Below are 18456 nucleotides of genomic sequence, written 5' to 3' on the forward strand. Positions count from 1 at the left end.
CAAGGAATTGAAGGAAATTATTTATACATAGGGGTTCTAGGGATATGTAGGCTGTAGGAAGCCATAGCCAAAGGGGAAAGGGAGTGGGCAACATTTTGACCTCCAGATGTTGCTAAATTGCCACTCTCACCATCCCTGGTCATTGGTCATGTTTGCTGGGGCTGATGGGACTTGGAATTTCCATGCCTGCTTTAGGCAAAGATCCTTTTGCAGATACTACGCTGATCTGCAACTGCATGCATGCTACTACCTACCAAACACTTGTAGGACGTCACGTGTACTGCTCAACTTTGTGTGTACACAGATTGTAGACATGCTGAATGTAGCGTGTAAACACCCTTTATGACTGCCATTCATGGGGAAGAGAGAGAAACCTTCAGTAATAATATTGCACACATTTTCTTTTAGTCAAAACTTCCTTTTATTGAGCTTTTTGATGAGGACCTCTGGAAGAGAGACTGAGCAGAATTTCATCTTGGAGAAGAGCTAATTCCACTGAAGATGCCTTCTCATTTACCTCCTCCTCTTTTGCTGAAGCGGTACCCTCCTCAAATGGATGCTGCCAAGCCTCTGGCTCCGCTGGGCCTTGTAGCGGATGGGGAAGAGGGCCCTGCTGATGACACTGAGGCGCTCGTTCAGCTCTGCCAGCCTCTTCTTCATGGAAAGTACTTGCTTCAGGAGATTGTCAATTGCTTCAGAGATAGGCCGGAGGCTGCCGGTCAAAGAAGATCAATATTAAGAATGTATAGAGATCAGGATTATTATGGCAGTTCACTGCCAGTTTTTCTCAGTACGACTCAACACAATTCAGTCAGCACAGTTCAGAAGCCTGTATGTGTCACAACTGTTGTGATGATAAATAATCAGCGTGGTCAGAGGCTGCAGCTGATAGGAGGTGATCGAAGCCTTTTGCAGTGTTAGTGCTAACAATGATTCCTCCCCAGGGACCCATCAAATCTCATGCCTATTGGACCTAGCCCAGCCTTACTCATTTTTGCAATAGGACCCATTGAAATTAAGGGCACATCACACATTAAGTGCCCTCAGCTGCAATATGTACTTAAAACATGAGATGAGTATGCAGAAATATTTTAAGTCCTCCCGGACTTTTTTAAGGCTGTAAGGCTGCAATCCGATATGCCCTTAACCAGGAGCAGATCCCATTGAGATCAGTGGGACTTCTGAGTAGACATATTGTGACTTGACAATAAGAAGGGGGCCTGAGGCTTCCTCTGCCAGTGCGCAATGCTTAGGATGAGGCACACCAAGAGTTGTGTTAAGGCATCATCAAGCAAACTGTTATAACGCTGCATAGTATATACCAGCGCAAATAATTAGATCTAGCAGCTTCATCTGACCAAGTTTGAGAAATCCACTTCAAGGCTTGGATAGATGGTGGTGATTCTTCAAAAGTAGTAATTATTTATATAGCGTTGTTTGCAAGGTGGTTATATGAAAACTAACACTCATCCTGTTTATACATTTTCCTGTTGGCCATTCATTCACACACACACACACACACACACACACACAGACAGACCCCTCTTTTGAATACATTTCCCCATCACTTTCCAAACTGCAAAAAATCCAGTTCTTCTTTAAAGTTGATGTTTTGCACTTGGGTGGCAGCCTGGAGGCAACCTGAGTGGAGATTTGACTCAAGGACTTTTTGGCACACAGCACTCTTGGGCTGCAATCATTCATTACCTCAGAGTAATTCCAATGGGACTTACATCTGAGTCCTGCTGTTAATCACTAGCCTCTTAAAGGGCAGGCCTAGGGATGTCTACTCTACATCAGCAGTACATCTGAGTTCGGAGGACTTTCCTCCTTGCTATGGGTATAAGCCACCTTTGAACACAGATGCAAACAGAAACTGCTGCTAAAAGCATTTCTTGATCTAACAGAAACAACATTATTCAGTGTAATCATTGGAAAAAATATTAGTACCAACATTTACTATATATTTACGTTGACATTTCTTCCCATATAAACAGCCCATTAGAGACCTTTGAACAGTTAACTACCACTCATGCTAAGTTTTACACTCACTTTTAAGAGCATGTTGTCCACATGGGAGTCTTTCATGCTCACAGCTGGTGCCATAACTGATTCAAAATATAAGCAAGCAGATCCAAAACATTCCGGTATCCCTATTAAAACCCACTTTTTATTGTTTCTGCCAAATATAGGTAGGGTTAATTTTACTAACTGATTTGTTGAAAATGGGATGGATTTTTAAGAACAGTTTGCTCCCCCCTCTCCTCACCAAACTCTGCTTCAACTTTCCCCATCAAATCTGGATGATAAATAAAAGAGATTTTTTTGCCTAAAGGGGAATAGGACCCCCCCAGCCTTGAATTGCTTATCAGTTATTAAACTGAAATGTTTGAAAACAAGCCAGTTTGGACCAATATATGAAACATCATACTCATGCTTATTTAGGTGTAAATCACAGTGAGTTGGGACTGAGGCTCATGACATCCACACTGTTGTTTAATGCAGACAGCTTTCTGTACCTCCATGAATTCTCCATTGCCCATAGGATTTCTATTCCAAGTCACTGCCTTCCTTCACTTTCCCCTCCCTCAATCCAGAATTTACCATGCCATCTCCTTTTCAGAGTATCCCTGGTATGAGAAAAAGTGGGCTCGTCACTTTGAGAGTTGGTCTGTATTTACGCTATCGGGTAAAAGAAGTTGGGACAACCCAGGCATATTTCTTCCCATTCTAGTGACTCTCCATCACTAACAGAGTTTTAAGGCTAAAATCCTAGTTGCTCATCCAATCTTCCCCTTTGGGGTATAAAGAGTTTCAACACTGGGGAATTCTCTGTTCCAGAGAAAGCAGAGCAGAGAAAACGCCAGCAATGCTCTTGCATTCTTACCTGGAAAGTTCAGGCAGGAGTGCATCAGGGTGACTCAGCAAAGAGTGCTTCATTTGCCAAAAGATGCTGTTCCCCCACTTCTCCAGTGTGCGTGTAAAACTCTTTATGCCTTGGATATTCACTTTATCTGCTGCGATATCAGAATTCATGTGAGAATAAGGGGAAAGAAAAAATTCAGGGAGATGCAAGTCATTAATCAGTTATTTTATCTTCCATTACACCTAAATCTTCATGGATTAAGTATCACTATAAATATACACATGTTTGCGTGTAATCCAGAGGTATGTGTCTGTGGGATTGCTGCCAGGTGCACAAAATCTGGCACATTCAGTTCCTGAAGATTGCTTTTTGCTTTTTTCAACATCATGTTTCTAGTCCTATGAAACTGGAGAAATTCTCAAATTCTCTTCCTAGAGAGGCTCACCCTTCCCATCACTGACAGCTTCCCTGGTGTTCAAAAACCTTCCTAAATGTTGCTCTCACTGCTGCTTATACTATTCTATTAATCGTTTGTCTGCTCCTCGCTAATGTTTTAACCCCCACCATTCACAGATTTGTATTTCTGAATTTGATATTTTTCTTTAGCTACATCTCCGAGCATAGGTGTGTTTACTTAGAAGTAAATCTCATTGAGGACTGTAGCCTAGTGACTTTACTTGTGCAATCACATCCCACAAATAATAATTGCAACTGATACTCTATCTGGGTTAGTAAGCGCATTCATCCAAAGATAAAATTCTGTGGTGGAAGCATGTGACTGTACTTCTTCTGCAGGACAGGTGTTGAGATCCCCCACCCTTCCTTTAGGCAAAACCACAGTACTAAGACTCATTCGCAGTCACCAGGTGGCACTTCAACTCCCAATACCTGCATGTACACAAATACTGTAGCATTATATATTTGGCTTCCTGTAGTGTGAAGGGTTGCCATACATCCATAATAACCAAGATTCGGTTGTCAGAAACATATGTCAGGGCTGAAATGTCCGGGAAAAAGCTCAACAACTTTTATGTCTGGATTTTCACTTTTTGAAATATGGCAACCCTACTGGTGATGAACTCACGACTGGGCAGGAAACCAGAATTCACACAAGCCTTTATCAGAAACCTTCTTCTTCATATTAAGACGGTGCTATCAGTGCGCATGGGCAACTTGCAGAGTTAGAAAACTAAAAGTGGACAGGCCCCTGCCCTCAAACAGCTTACAAATGACTCCTGCCTCTGCCTTGGCTTGCTAGCACCTCTTACCTCCTTCTCTGTAATTCCACTGCTGAATGTGATTCTGAAATGCCTTCTGACAGCTGCTGCTGGGCAGGAGGTGGAAGAAAAGGAGAAGTGTCAGGGTGCCCACAATGGGCACAACCAGAGCTTTCATCTTTCTGTTCCTGTTGTAAGAAAAGGATAAAACCTGCTTTGATTTCCTGTTCTTTCAGAATCAGTTTGTATGTGCCAAAATAACACGTGGTACAGCCCTCACTAGGCTGTATCACTATATACAACACCAGGTGAGGAAGGCATGTGTTGAACAGCCCTCCGAAGGAACATAGGAACTTGCCTTATACCAAGCCAGCTCACTGGTCCATCTAGCCCAGTACTTTCTATTGCAGCACTCCAGGATTTCAGACAGTGGTCTCTCCCTGCCTCACTTGAAGATGCTGGGGATTGACTGTGGGACCTTCTGGATGCAAGGCAGATGCTCTAGCTCTGAGCTATGGTCCTTCCATGTACACTCCCCATCTCTAGAAAAGTAGCCAGTCAGAAAAAAGCCTTATCCTTGACAAGCTAGTTTTCTATGTGCAGAAAAGCAGGGGAGCATTCAAGCCTTCAGTCCTTCCTATACAGCCTGAAGTGCTGCTGTCCAGGCAGGACTCTGGCATATGCTGTTTCTGCATATTCAAAACAGCCCTCACATAGGGTTGACAGTGAAAGGAAAGAAGCCTTTGAATGATGTGCATCACTCACAGGCCCCCAAATACTGTAATGGAGTCTAGGCAATCTATTGAGCATTCATCCTGATTTGCTTGCATAAAGTTTACATAGAGGTTAGATCCTATCTGGTCTTTATTGAGCATTCATTCTGACATTTTTGCCAGGAGATTATATGACTATATGTATATAACATACACTCGTCCTGATTTGCTTGTGGGCTGCTTATATTTTGTCCTGTTAATCATGGTTCATTCCACACTTTTCAGCGCATTTCCTTATCAGTTTCTAAAGTGTGAGAAGTCTAATTCTTTTTTTAAAGTGGATTTGTTGTACTAGAGCGACAGAGTGCTTTAATCTGCTTCAGTTGCACATACCTAAGCGCTCATCCACTCTTTCGTTTGTCCCATGATGATGATGATGATAATATTTGTTATTTATACTCCGCCCAAGTGGCTGTGTTTCCCCAGCCCCTCTGGGTGGCTCCCAATAGAATTAAAAGCACAATAGAACACCAAACATTAAAACTTCCCTAAATCTGGCTGCCCTCAGATGTCTTCTAAAAGTCAGATAGTTGTTTATTTCCTTAACATCTGGTGGGAGGGTGTTCCACAGGGTGGGCGCCACCACTGAGAAGGCCCTCTGCCTGGTTCCCTGTAACCTCGCTTCTCACAGGGAGGGAACCGCCAGAGTCTTTTTCAGACTCCCCGCTGTCCCTGGGAAAACCTGCTGGCTACTGCTGAATCGGAACAAGGGGCTGTAGCTCAATGGCATGCTTGGATGTAGAAAGGCCCCTTACATCGCTGGCATCTCCGGTTAAAAGGGGTCTCTAATAATAGGGCCAGGGAAGACTTCTACCTTGTGACCCTGGAGTGCTGCTGCCTGTTAGAGCAGTTAGTCCTGGGCTAGCAAGACAAGCATGAAGTTAGTTACCTATGTTAGCACCTTCTGTATGTCAGAGTCTACTTTGCCACGCAGATCTCCCTTGCTGGACTAGGGCAGCAAAGTATGCAGCCCAGTGAGAAAAAGGTTCTAATTGGCAGTACAGTGGTACCTCGGGTTACAGACGCGTCAGGTTACAGACTCCGCTAACCCAGAAATAGTACCTCAGGTTAAGAACTTTACTTCAGGATGAGAACAGAAATCGCATGGCGGCGGTACAGCGGCAGTGGGAGGCCCCGTTAGCTAAAGTGGTGCTTCAGGTTAAGAACAGTTAAGAATGGACCTCCAGAACAAATTAAGTTCTTAACCCGAGGTACCACTGTATTACCGCTGAACAACAAGCATGTGCTAACATGCTAAATCTGTTAGGATTAGCATGATGAGTTTAACAGGAGTTTAACGAGCACTTCTCTCCAACTTCATTGCAATATGAATTTCAGAATGACACATCTGCTTGCTGGTGTTGCAAGGAGGGAGGACCCCCAGAGGGCCAAAGAGACAGTGCACTTGTTGCTGTGTAAATAATAATGGAAGGAAATCCTGAGTTGCCTGGGGACTGTGTGGGATGGGGGGGGGTGTTTAGTTTAACTGCATCTCTCCTTGCCAAGGTCAGACAGAAATGACCTCAGCAAAAAGGATCCTTGCCATTTTGAGGGAAGCCTCCACTGGCATGCAAATAGTATCTGGATGAGTTAAATTAACCGGCCCCACTTCTCCCAGTCTGGAGGGGTGCCCACCCTGTGGAACACCCTCCCATCAAATGTCAAGGAAATAAACAACTATCTGACTTTCTGAAGGCAGCCCTGTTTAGGGAAGTTTTTAATGTTTGAAGTTTTATCACTTTATTAATAATAATAATAATATTCTGATAGGAGACGCACAGAGTGGCTGAGGAAACCTAGCCAGATGGGTGGGGTATAAATAATAAATAATAACTTCAACTTCTTCTTCTTCTTCTTCTTCTTCTTCTTCTTCTTCTTCTTCTTCTTCTTCTTCGCAGGCTTCCCTTTCAAAAAGCATGCATCCTCCAATTAACATGGCATTTACTTGGGCCTTAATTTTATCTCCCCAAGGAAGTTCGCCTGGTGCCTTCACTATACACCTTTAGGCGGCAGGCAAAAATGTTCCTTTTTAACCAGGCCTTTACCTGACTTGATCGACATCCTATGCCCTTTTAAAAATGCTGGCTCTTTGGGGTTGTTGTTGTTGTTGTTTTTTTAAAAAAATGATTGTTGTTTTTTATTTTATTTTATGTATTTGATATTTTATGTGAACCGCCCTAAGACCTTCTGCTATAGGGCGGTATAGAAATTAATTAAATAAATAATAATAATAATGATAATTAGCATCTGCCTTGTATGTAGAAAACCCAAGGTTTAATCCATGACACCCCACCAAATAGGGCTGGGAATGTCTCCAGCTCAGTGGCGGTCATTGGGGTAGAGGAGTAGTGCTCCCTTGCCCTCCTGCCCCCCATTTTGCTGCTGCTTGGTGGGAGGGAGAGAGGCCTTGCCACTCCCAATGCTGGTGACAGGAAGCCAGGTGAGCTCCCCTACTGTCTTGCCATCTGCTGTATGAAATCCTGGAGAGCTGCTGCCAGTCTGTGTAGACAGTCCTGAGCAAGGTGTACTCAGTATAATCTGACTCAGTATAAGACTGCTTCCTGTGTTCCTTGCCTAGACTTGATGGAAATGCCAGGAAATTAGATCCTATCGGATCAAGGTTACTAGATGAATTGGTATAAGGCCGACAAGGCCATTGACTCTGTTGCGCCTTAAAAATGTTCTTACAGCAGAGAAAGTAGGAAGTGGCTGGCAAGCGCCTTGTCGTTGAAAGACTTGGAGAAATAAGGCTTCCCCTTTAATTCAAGCTTGGCTAAATACATACTTGTTTACAACAGAAATGAATAGACTGAATTCTTTTTAAAGACAAATGTACGAAAGGGGGAATGCTTGACATGTCTTCTGAGAAGATACAGCTACAATTCATTTTATTCTGGAACAATTTAAATCCTAACTGTCAAGTAGAAAGCCATGTTTTATTGATATGATGAGGGTTTTTGGATTAATCTGTCAGTTCATCACAGCGAAACTGTTTATTTCTTAACTGGAACCTTATATATTGGATTAATCCATCTACAAGTGTCTATTGGCTGAAGAAAAAACAACCACCACATTCCACCCCCACCCCCCGTATTATCTGTTTTTCTGATACGACATTCTGCGTATAAACAACCTTTAAATGGAAAATAAAGGAGTCTGAAGTTCAGTTGCTTGGCCTGACTCCCTCCAACAAATGATCCAATAAAAACAATGCCTCTTAGCATTTCATTCTACTTCCAGTGTTCAGACTCTTGAGTGTCATTGTGTATGTCATGAAAACAGCACCAGCAGCATACAAGGAGATTGCAGCTGTAGGCCTGGGGGGCAACCAAGGTATGCAGAAGTACAACTGAGTAGGGGGGGAAAACAAAGGGAGACCTTAGAACAGCCCAGTGGGGACTGAGTGTTCCATGTTCGTTGAATGCTTATAGAGAGGGAGGGGGTCAGAAAATCAGGGAAAGGGAGAATAGATTTATTATTATTATTATTATTATTATTATTATTATTATTATTATTAATACCCCACCTATCTGGCTGTGTTATGTACTGAAGTTCTCACCCTGGGCCAGCAGGGGGATACTGTAGATAGTTATGCAAATAAGGGATCGAAAGTGACGTTCAGTGATTGGATAGTTTTAGAAAATTGTTACAGTTACGTTGTACTGGAGCTCTATATAAGCAGGCTGACTGAACCCTTCAGTTCAGTTCTGTTCTGGCCTGTGAATAAACAAGAGCTGTTTGAAGAATCGCTGTGTCGTCTGATATGTTCACCCACAACTTAACAGGCTGGGTCCCCCCAGCCTCTCTGGGCGGCTTCCAACAAAACACTAAAATACAATAACCTATTAAGCATTAAAAGCTTGAAGAATGAAGTGGCTAGAATCCTGTGGCTCTATGCTACAAGATTTTGTCGCAGGTCTGATGGGTTTATTTTATGGCCACATTCACAACATTTGTCTAAGGCATTACGATACCAAATTTTGCCCTCCTAACAGTTTTGTGCCTGGGGCAATTTTCCCTGTGGCCCCCCTGATGTTAGGCCACTGGCTGTACACAAACTAGACACCGTCAGGTCTGATTCACACAAAAGGGAATGAAAGGAGTTGAGGTAATACAAGCAGAGGCTGGGCCTATGGGAAAACAGTCCTATGACTGATTCACTGTGTGCCCCATTTTGCTTTACAAATGGATGTTTGACCACAGCCTTCCTCGAGTTGGTCAGGAGTTGTGCTAATTTGCTTTTCATTAAACTGGGGAGGATTTTGTTATTGCCTTGAGAGGGCTAAGTCAGTATTGCTAGCCATCATCCATAAGGTTTATATCATGATTAATCAGAATTGCATAGTTTCTCGTTTGAGAAATGCCTGACAAAGTAATAAAAAACAAAAATGGCAGAGACACAGAATTCATGTATTTCAGCTGCTTGGTCTTATGGTAAACCCCTGAGAAAATTCAATTACCCTTCCATTGAAGTATGACCTTCATCTCCTAACAGCCTGGGAACAGCTCCAACCCAGCCACTTGGTACCCTTAGGAATTAGTCGGAGTTGGTTCAAATATGAATAAATCTGAGTTCATTTCCATATTTAATGAAATATAGTTTCCTTCTTGTTTTATGTGTGTTAATCATTGTTAGGTTAACACTGCTAAGAAAAAAGACAAGCCCTCCGATTCTATGGCTGTTCAAAAAGAAGTCTAGCTGAGTTCAACAGAATTTTTCAATCTTAGTTTTGCAGTCCCCCCTCACTTTCAAATGTTTTAAGTTTTACAATTTCAAATAAACAGGTTTTACATTACCAAATGGACAACACCACCTCTGACACCCCAGTGTGGTACCCTTTTCCATCCATGCAATTCCACCCCATATGTATATACTTAGATATAAGTCCCACTGAGCTCAGGTACATGTGCATAAAATTGCACTGTCAGTCTACACCAGAGATGGGAATTCCGTGACCATGCAGACATTGTGGGACACCAACTCCCATGATCCCCAGCCAGTGTGGCTCAGGACCAATGGGAAAAGTAGTCTTTTTACCACCAAATGAAGATGTATCTGTTCCACCTGGCCTGCACAGGTTAATGAGATGCCTCCTCCATCGCTTTATGATTATGTTCTGTGCTGCAGCCGGCTATATTTATGATAATTATGATAATGGTGGTTTTTGTTGGTGGTGTTTTTATTCTGTGTTTTACTGTAGACTGCTTACCAGTCTGAGAAGTCTTGTTGAAGGGCAGTTCACAACCATCACCATCATAATTACCCCCCTCCTTCTCCTAAACCTACTGTCCCAAATGCCTGGTTTTCAGGTAGGCTTGAGCCCCTTGGCCTGCTGTTCTACAAATTAAGGCATGCAAGCTGCACACATTTCAAAGTGGGATGTTGGTGCGGGGTTTTTGGACCAGTTCCGCCCACCCCACGACAAAATTCTCCCATACGTACAGTTCAGTTCTAGAACTTCAGGCCAAAAGCAGGAAGGATGCATATGTGCCCCTCTTTCAGGTAAGTTGCTTTAAGGCCAAGATGATATACATATATAGTCCACATTAACCCGAGGACTGACACTGAAATTGGTGGCGGCAATATCACAGCATTTAAAACAACAATGTAAACATGGATAGGGCTGCATTATTAAACTGTTTAAATAAAATATGTATTTATGCAAGAATATCTTCTCTAAATACTTGGAACCTGCTTACCACTTTCTTTCTTTCTTTCTTTCTTTCTTTCTTTCTTTCTTTCTTTCTTTCTTTCTTTCTTTCTCTCTCTCTCTCTCTCTCTCTCTCTCTCTCTCTCACACACACACACACACACACACACTCTTACTCTCTATGATTTGCTGGAGGTTATTTTTCCTGAAGTACCAGCCGTACCATATTTCACTGGTAATAATATTCTCACTGACTTTCTCTATAAATTCTTATTAATAATTAATCACTCCCCCTTTCCCCCCTCCAAATAAACAGTCTTCCCTTTTAAAATGAATTCCGTAATGAAAATGTCTGATCAGCCATTCCCAGCAGAGAAGGACCAAAGTATGTAATATCAAAAGGCTGAAACGGCAGCACAAATCTCTGAGGTCAAATAGACCAAAGAGGAGGATGCACCCGCTTTTCGGCAGCCTTGGTCCTACGAGACGAGGTGACTTTGATCTTGCTTTGTTTAGGATATGAAAGGCAGCAATAAATCCCTTCACATCTGGGGATCCAAAACCTGACCTTCTTGATCACAGGTTCTATAAAACATAAACTGTAAAATTTCAAACACAAATCCCAGATGTTGCATTTTCTGGGTCTCCTGAGACCCGTTCCTCTCCTCCATTTCCCATATTATCATCCTTTGAATTCCTATTGATTTTGATGTGTAACATTCTTTACCGCTGGCGAGACAACAGTATTGTTTATAAAACAATGCCATTTCCCTGTGCCTAGTGTTTATAATTTAAGACTGGGGACAATTGTTTTGGTTATGCTTATATTTTCAGACAGCTGAAGGTAGTATGACAGGCCCCTTATCACTTGTGGTGGTCGCTCTTTTGTTACCGTAATTGTCCTTCAGACAAGCAGAGCTTGTGTCCATTTCTATCAACCCAGAGCAGGGCAGTGGCTACCAACAGTCAGAGCATGGACTGATCCAGTGGCCTAGACCAACTGAGGAGCTGTCCAGCAGAAGCCAGAGTTGGGTTAGGCAAGATTATATGTGGGACTTCTTAGTTGCAACAGCAGCTAAGAGGCAGAGATGAAGGAGTTTCATTTTAAGGCTTGCCTCTTCCTCCAAAGTAAATACACATTGAAATACTTTATTGTCACTTGTACAACTTGTATTCAGTGAGATTACACAAGCACCCCCCACTCAGCTCTCTTAGTCTTAATTCCCCTCGTTTACTGACGCACACCCACCAAACCCGAAAGTCAGTTGCCCTGTTGTTATCTTTTCATTCAGCAGCCTAACAGCCCACGGATAGAAGCTGTTCTTTACCCTGTTGGTGCGACTAATCATGCTTCTATATCTCCTGCCCGAGGGCAGGAGATCAAGAAAGTGCCGGCCAGGGTGTGAATCATCCCTGAGGATTTTCCTCACTCTCCTGAGGAAATTAATGCTTGCCTCTTCCTCCAAAGTAAGGCTGAGGGTCAGCAAACCTTGGGCTGTTGCGCAGACATTCTCATCTCAGGTCTGGGCTTTTGGCATGAATCTGTCACCACCTCTGCCCCTACTGTAATGCTGGACCAGATATTGGGGAAAGGCCCCATCAGGGTGTATTGGACCCCTCAGTGTCACAGCTTTTGAGGGCCAAGGTGTCACCTCAAGGGGCATTAGAGACATAGGCTATAGGAACTTACCTTAGACCAAGCTGGAGAGTCAGCCTATCTATCTTGGTATCGTCGACTGGCAGCAGCTGTCCAGGGTTTCAGGCGATATCAGAGGTTAAACCTGGACCTTCTGCAAGCAAAGCATGTGCTCTGCCACTGAGCCACACCTTCTCTCCATGACCCCAGTCTACGCACTGACCTGCAGGAGGGTGTGTGTATTTCCTGACACCGTGAAAGGTGAACAAATTTCCTCGAGTGACTGGAATCCCTTCAAAAGCCAGGTCACCTTAACATTATCAGGTCACAGGTTTCCCTATGCCTCAGACAGGGAGGCAGACACATGTTTTATGCAAATGCATGCTCTTTTGGCTTTCTGTTGAGCTTACAGTTCTCTTCCCCCTTTCTACCCCATGCTCTGGGCTCGAGAAAGGGCTCTGGCCCCAAGCCAAGCTCCCTCAGAATCTGTGCCTCTAGATCCAGCCAGCAGGACAGTCCAGTGTTTTGTTCTCTGCGTCTACACTTTACAATCTCTTACCCCTCCCAGCTCTCCTCTCACCACCCCTGCCCATTTTGATCCTCTTTCCCCATCCTGGGTGTCTCTTTCGATGGAGCTTGCCAACCAGGCGTCTTTGGGAGCAGTCGTTTGTTTCTTTCTTTAGCAGGAACATTTAACAGCCTACTCTCGGTCCAAAGAATCCTGGAGCGGCCACCATAGTTTCAAAACAATCACAACTGTATCAGTGAAAAAATGTTTGGGTTTGTTGGTTTGTTTTTAATTAAACCCAGCAGAACAGCAAAATCAGCCTAAAAACAGCACTGAAGGTTAATTTCAAGATGTCACAGCTGAGGGAAGTGCCTCAGTCATAAGCATGCAAGTGGATGTGTGGTCTCATGCTGTGACTCCATAGCAATGTTCTCAACTATGCATATAGGCTGCAAACACATGATATCTTTAAAGCACATGCTTCTCCTCAAAGAGTTCTGGGCATTGCAGTTTAGCCATGGAGTTACAGTTCCCAGCAACCCTTAATAAACTACAGTGCCCAGAATTCTTTGAGGGGAAATCACGTGTTTTGAATGTGCTTTAAAGGTATAGTGTGTACACAGCCATAGACTCTGGAGTATGTAGAGTTTGTACATATATAGCAACTGTGCAAATAAGGGGTTAGCGTGGGGGTTGCCAACCCAGATACCATGGCATCTCCAAAGGTGACCAAAGAAAAAAGAAGAAAAAATCACAAAAGCACTGACTTCATTTCCCTTGATTCTCAACCAATCTTGCTTCATCTACAAGCATCTATTTTATTAATGCAGTGCCTATTGGAAAACAAATGATTTCGCTGCCACTATATTAGAATTTCTCGCTGACATAAGTGATAATTACTTCTTCTCCTCCTTCAAGCCATTCCATGGAAGCTAGTTAATCCAGTTGGCTCAGGAGAAGGGCTGACTGCCGAAGCAAGTCCACGTGAGAACATATCCTGTGGGGGAACTTCTTGAGCCAAATCTTGCTGGAAGGATTCTCATTAGCTCTGCCAAAGTTTGAATCAAGCTCTGCGCTTGTGTTGAAACAGAACAAAACACGGCTGCAGTGCTAGTCAGCATTCATTCCATGTCGGCTTAAATGAAATGGTGTTAAAATATGGGCCAAGCTAGACACCATGGCAGTAGATCTGTGAGATGAAATATGGATCTGGTGCCATCATATTGAAAGGTGAGGTCGGCATTGAGTGATGAGGAGTGCATCAGCCCTCCTCCTGCCCAAAGCTGACCTCCATACAGTATGCCTCCATGCTGCGTTGAGTTCCTATGCCAAAAGCGCTAATTCTGAGAGCAAAGCACTTGTGGGGCAGCGGGAAGGTAGGGGGCAGAGGGGGAATGAGTCTGAACTCTTCACACAGGCTCCTTTGGATCAACAAATCCAACCTCCACTCCTAGGTAAACTATGGAACTCACGTCCACAGGACAACCACCAGCACGGAGGGCTTTGAAAGAGGATTGGACAAATTCATGGAGGGTGAGACTATCAACGGCGACTAGTCATGACGGCTATGCTCTGGCTTCACAGTTGAAGGCAATAATGCTTCCAAATACTAGTTGCTGGAAAACACAGGCAGGGAAGGTGCTCTTGTTTCCCAGAGACATCTGGTTGACCACAGTGAGAACATGATGCTGGACTAGATCGGCCATTGGCCTGATCAAGCAGCCTCCTCTTATGTTTTTATGTTCTTTCTTCCTACTTGATTGGGGAAGTTTTATGTTGAGACATTGTCCTATCTATCAACATCGCAACTAGTATGGGCCTCTGAGAAAGAGTTTGATCATTTCCTTGACCCAAAAGCCTCGTGTGGTCCTTTCAATGCTTTGAAATCTCCACCTCTGGCACCATCAGGCTCCATCAATGATCCAGCAGATATTTCTATGCGCAAAACCTGCCAAGTTCTGCCTAGTCTTGCTTTGGTCCACTGAATTCAAAAACGGCTCAACAAATGACAGGCCAGATTCTACCAGGCTAAATCCATGACCCAAAGAAGTGAAGTCTCACTGGTTGTCTGAAATATGATGGGTGGAAACACACTAGTGGGCTTTCCTGACCACAGGACATAACTGTTATTATTATTTGATTTATATACATCCCTTTATCCAAATTTTGTACTGCCCTCCATAGAGAGGCCTGCCTGTCAACTTTACCGCTTGGGTTTTGTCAGACAATTTAAAGGAAGATTTGAGGATGGAATAATGCCCCTTACATCTGCTGAGCTGTTGCCATTTTTTCTTGATCTCTTGCTGTCTGTATTATTTCTCCTTAATTGTTTTCCTTTTTATTGATGCTTTTAATGTTGTCAGCTGCTGAGGACCATTTGAAGGAAAAGTGGGACAGAAAAGTTTTCAACAAGCAGATGCTATTTGAAAAACACAAACAAACAGGTGTGACCACCAACATGAATCTCCCCATCTCTTTTAGTCATGAATCCCACCATCCCTAAAGAATGTATGGGGAATTTGTCATTCCTATCCTATATCCTCATTTCTCATCCCCTCTCCTCACATGACATTCCTCTTCCATGCGATAAAAAACAACAACATCTGCTGCAACTAGACGTGTGTGATGCTCTCAGGTCACCAGGATTCTACACTCTGCAGCCAAATAATGCGCAAATATGTCAGTTCCCAGCTTCAGATTCCTCCCCAATTTTCTCTCCCCTATTTGCTTTCAACATTTCTCCCCAAGGTATTCTATTTCCAATATATTTTATTCCTACATATGACAGAGATAAGCAGAGACATAGCAAAGAGAGATTTTATGTGCATCTGTCTTAAATCCTTACGGCAAAGGGGAAATGTTCACCCCCTCAGTTTTCATCACCACAGAACTCTTACCCCCCCCCTACAGCTGCAGATATTCAAGGTTATTCTGTCCCACTGCCAAATATGGCCTTCATTTCCGAGAGGCTGCTATCTCCTGCAGCCTGATGAGAACATGCTGTACTTAACACAAGAATGTGAGGAAGTGAGGTCTGCTTTTGCTTGCTTTTGACTGCATCTGTTGAGTAAAACAATACTGGGCCAGCAATAGTGGGAGTGTTGCTAAGGAAGGTTAAAGACCTTTAACTAGTTTTCAGTTGCTCAGATATTTGTAAACTGCTCTCATACAATTTTGAGCAAAACAGGAGAGCTTGACACACATTTCCAGGTTTTGCCACTGATTTAAAAATTGTGTTTGAATTAGGAGAGATGTGATTCGGATTTCAGTGATTATAAGTAGCATATTCAATTGCTTCTGCTGTTAAAACACAGGCTGCTTCTGCACTTTTTTTTTTTTTAAAGCAATGCCCTGGTTAAACACTTCCATCCAGACTAACTGAAGAAAGTTGAAAGTGGCAAAAAAAAAAAAAATTCCTCTGGAAAATCCTCAGCCCCCTATTACTTTACATTATTGTGCTGGAATACGGTATCCTGATGCAGACTACTGGTTTAAATTATTGGTACAATGATAGTAAATACAAAAATAAACGTATCTGTGATAGATATATTACTGGGTAACAATGGCTTACCATGCCATTAGCTTACCAAACCTTATGCTGTTATGCTGTTATAAGCAGTTAAAATGCATCATCTTCAGGACTGACATGCTCATGCAGAAAGTCTCAGGATCAGGCAAGAAGTCTCATTGAACTCAGGTAATTTGGTCCATATATGTATTACATGCTATTAGTAGTCCTTAGAATGAAGGGGAAAATGAATTTGTGTCACACAACTTGCTAAATAATATTGCACATAATAATTCAGATCTGATAGCAAATTAAGAATTTGCTAAATTGATAGATTTAATGAAGACATATGTTTCTACTCAAAATATGAAGTGAAATTTGTGCATGAAAAATTGTAGCTATTGAGATTTTAAACAAAGCTGGAGATACCTTGTGTGCCTCGGTCTTTAAAACTCTTTTGCCCAATTTTGCCCATAGAATTTGATGCAATAAAATTATATGCTTCATTGCTTATTCTCTGATTACTATGCTGAGCATATCAGGCTTTCATTTTCAATGATCAAGAGAGATAAATATGCCTTTCAGGCTTCCTGCTACATTAACTGTCTCTTAGTTGGCTTTCATTTGCAGAGCTTTATTGGGTTTTGTTTTTTTTTAAAAAGATTTTGAAAATGAGTTACATTGCATTAGAGAAAATGCAATGGTTATAAAAGAAGAAGATATAAGATCTAGATAGATTCACCTCTAGGTATAATTTGCCCATTATTCACTATAGATGATGATAGATAGATAGATAGATAGATAGATAGATAGATAGATAGATGGGGGTCTACACTAGAAGTGGCAAGTTGTCTTGGAATGAATAAAATAAGAAGAAAATGAAGAAAATAGGATGACTTTGGGTCTTTGCAGTTGTGCATCAACAGATACATTATAACTACATAGCCTAGATAGGTAATCTGTACCTTTCAGAGGCTTATATTGTCACACGCAGAATATCCACACAGAAACAATTACAGTTATTTACTTTCTTCTTGCAAGAAACTCATCTTGCACTGCTTACTACTCTGAGCTTTTATGAACATTCAGTTAAGTAAGACTGAGCTTTTTTCAGATAGAGTCTACTTTCTTCTGCCTGGATTTCTCTTCTGGACTACTTGCCACATTCAAATTTCGAGATGGTTTGTTATGTCATGTAATCAGCTATGTCATCAGCTATGGAAGACACAAATTATTCCTTGACTAAGGAAAGGATGAGTCTACATGCAAACTTTACCTGGACTCCACAGGACAATCCTCCTGAGACGAGGCTCCCAACAAGGCTCTGTTGCTTCTCCTCCTCTTTCATTGCCACCCCTCTGGACCTCAGCTCACAATGAGTGACGTGTCCCACTTCTTCTCCCTACTCCACATGTTTCCCCCAACTTTGTTTGGAGCTTCTTCCAGCTGCTCCTTTCTCACCCTCCCCTCCCATCCACCCATTCAAGCTGAACATCTCCCCAACACATGGGAGCCGTATGGGACCATAAACTTCTGCCAGTGGCACTATAGTGCCTTTTCAAAGTTTATTCTCCTGTTCAGCAGCAGCTTCTGGTCCATGGCTCCCTGCTACCTTCGTAGCCCCACAATTCTTTGGCAGCCAGTATCATTAGATGGTCTCTCTTGCTTTCCATAGTTTCCACTACTAAGTAGCTTCCCTTTGTGGAAGACAGAAATTTCTAGCCAGCAAGTCGTGAATTTGTTCCCCTAAGTTGTTTCCGTTGATTGCCAATTAATTTGCTGCTGATTACTTCATCCTTGAGACACTATGCCAAAACTATTTCTGTCAAAGTAAACAAGGAGAATGGACTTGGGTTTTTGTGTGTGTGTTTGACACGCACTCCTCTACTCTTAAGTTCCTGGGCTGCCAAGCTAAACACAAGCAGACCTAATCAATGTAGTTGTATAAGAGACTTCCCAAGAAACATGAGGTATTGCAATCTAGTGACTGAACTAGTGGAGTCCTGGGTTCAAAAGTGAGCCAGTACATTAAGATGTGCTGTGCAAATATGTACTAGCTGTGGTTTATAAAACAAGCCATGAATATTGTCTTGCATCATGGGTTGCAAAACACACTTGAAACAGTTCAGTGATCCTACTTTCTTGCCCAATATCCCTCCTGAAGCTTCCATTTGCCACACTTGCTATTGTTCAGTTGAATTTGGGGTTTGTTGTTTTAACCATTTTGATCTTTGTTTATGTCTTTTAAAAAATCTATAAGCCACTAGAAGTGTTGCTGTCAATATATTATAAATTGT

The 18456-nt window shown here is 42.6% G+C and overlaps 1 protein-coding gene across 4 annotated transcripts; it reads right to left on the bottom strand.

Moving 5' to 3' along the window:
• Positions 1–397: 397 nt before the first annotated feature.
• On the bottom strand, positions 398–17838 carry LOC309541851 (uncharacterized protein). 4 transcript variants are annotated; one of them, XM_082240057.1, is made up of 5 exons: positions 17436–17838; positions 5671–5712; positions 4135–4271; positions 2888–3017; positions 398–712 (listed from the first exon to the last, which is right to left on the bottom strand). In XM_082240057.1, the coding sequence occupies exons 3-5, from the start codon at positions 4259–4261 to the stop codon at positions 514–516; spliced, it is 456 nt and encodes a 151-aa protein (XP_082096183.1). In that variant the 5' UTR covers positions 4262–4271; positions 5671–5712; positions 17436–17838; the 3' UTR covers positions 398–513. The 4 variants fall into 4 exon arrangements, with proteins under 4 accessions (XP_082096183.1, XP_082096182.1, XP_082096181.1 ...); XM_082240056.1 differs by lacking the exon at positions 5671–5712 and having other exon boundaries at positions 17436–17834; XM_082240055.1 differs by lacking the exons at positions 5671–5712; positions 17436–17838 and adding an exon at positions 16223–16361.
• Positions 17839–18456: the final 618 nt, after the last annotated feature.

Source organism: Podarcis vaucheri (genome assembly GCF_965113315.1).
Source record: "Podarcis vaucheri genome assembly, chromosome: 10".
Taxonomy (NCBI): domain Eukaryota; kingdom Metazoa; phylum Chordata; class Lepidosauria; order Squamata; family Lacertidae; genus Podarcis; species Podarcis vaucheri.

Excerpts from the sequence above, each read along its gene's own strand:
- LOC309541851 (XM_082240055.1), bottom strand. Across the intron at positions 3,018-4,134 it reads GTGGAATTACAGAGAAGGAG|CAGATAAAGTGAATATCCAA; the intron begins GTAAGAGGTGCT and ends CTGATATCGCAG. Across the intron at positions 713-2,887 it reads CTCCTGCCTGAACTTTCCAG|CCTCCGGCCTATCTCTGAAG; the intron begins GTAAGAATGCAA and ends TTTGACCGGCAG.